At 31.7% G+C, this 750-nt stretch overlaps 1 protein-coding gene across 1 annotated transcript in view; it reads right to left on the bottom strand.

Moving 5' to 3' along the window:
- The window catches only part of LOC128248021 (uncharacterized), a 5,330-nt gene extending 5,052 nt beyond the window's left edge, over window positions 1-278 (bottom strand). The window contains exon 1 of the mRNA XM_052968414.1: window positions 269-278. Within this exon, the coding sequence (XP_052824374.1) occupies window positions 269-278 (10 nt within the window). The remainder of the gene's footprint in view (window positions 1-268) is intronic.
- Between the last annotated feature and the right edge of the window lie 472 nt (window positions 279-750).

The raw sequence follows: 750 nt of genomic DNA, 5'->3' as shown, positions 1-750 counted from the left end.
AAGAAAGGTGGTGTAGAAAACAAATAGATGTATTAGTATAACGCTTGGGAATTGAAAAAGTCTTTAATGTTTCGAGCCTACGCTCTTCCACAGAAAGGAACACAGAAAGAAACAAGGAGAGAAAAAGAGGAGAAAAAAAAACAGCGAGAGAAAAAAAGACAGAAAAAAAGGAGAGAAAAAATACATGTATTTAAAACCACTTATATACATAGATAAATATATGTATTTAAATATGTATGTATCTATATAATGCCGACCACATACTTACAGTTATTCATTTTGTGTTATCGTCGTTACGAAAAAGATTTTAAGAGAAAATTAGGTTGTAGTTCCTTTGCTTCTTTCGAAATTGTGTTCATGAGACGACGAAATATCGGCTTATATAGTCCTTTTAACAGTCATAGTTTTTTTGTAAAAATCCCTTCACATGTGATGACCTCCATTAAGAGGCTGAGAGTTATCGACTTCCTTTATCCATTGTCTAAATTTAGTTTACAAAAATTGTTAGCTTTCATTTGTGGCGGATGTTGAATCTTGCTTTTATATGTTGAAGGCCATGGTAATGTTTATATATGATAAAATGTATGGAAGCGTGGTGTTTTATAAAGTCGTTGACTCGGATTTGATTGTTCTTTAATCAATGGTTTTTGTCTCTGTCTCAATTTCATTTGAGCACTTCTTTTTTGCAGTCCTATAAACCCTTTTGTCTCCATAAAAAGAGGCAAAAAATATTTCTTGTCGTGTTATATA

The sequence above is a fragment of the Octopus bimaculoides genome, chromosome 6 (genome assembly GCF_001194135.2).
Source record: "Octopus bimaculoides isolate UCB-OBI-ISO-001 chromosome 6, ASM119413v2, whole genome shotgun sequence".
Lineage (NCBI taxonomy): Eukaryota > Metazoa > Mollusca > Cephalopoda > Octopoda > Octopodidae > Octopus > Octopus bimaculoides.
The sequence above is the reverse complement of the archived record's forward strand: the minus strand, read 5'-3'. Positions and strand labels throughout refer to the sequence as shown.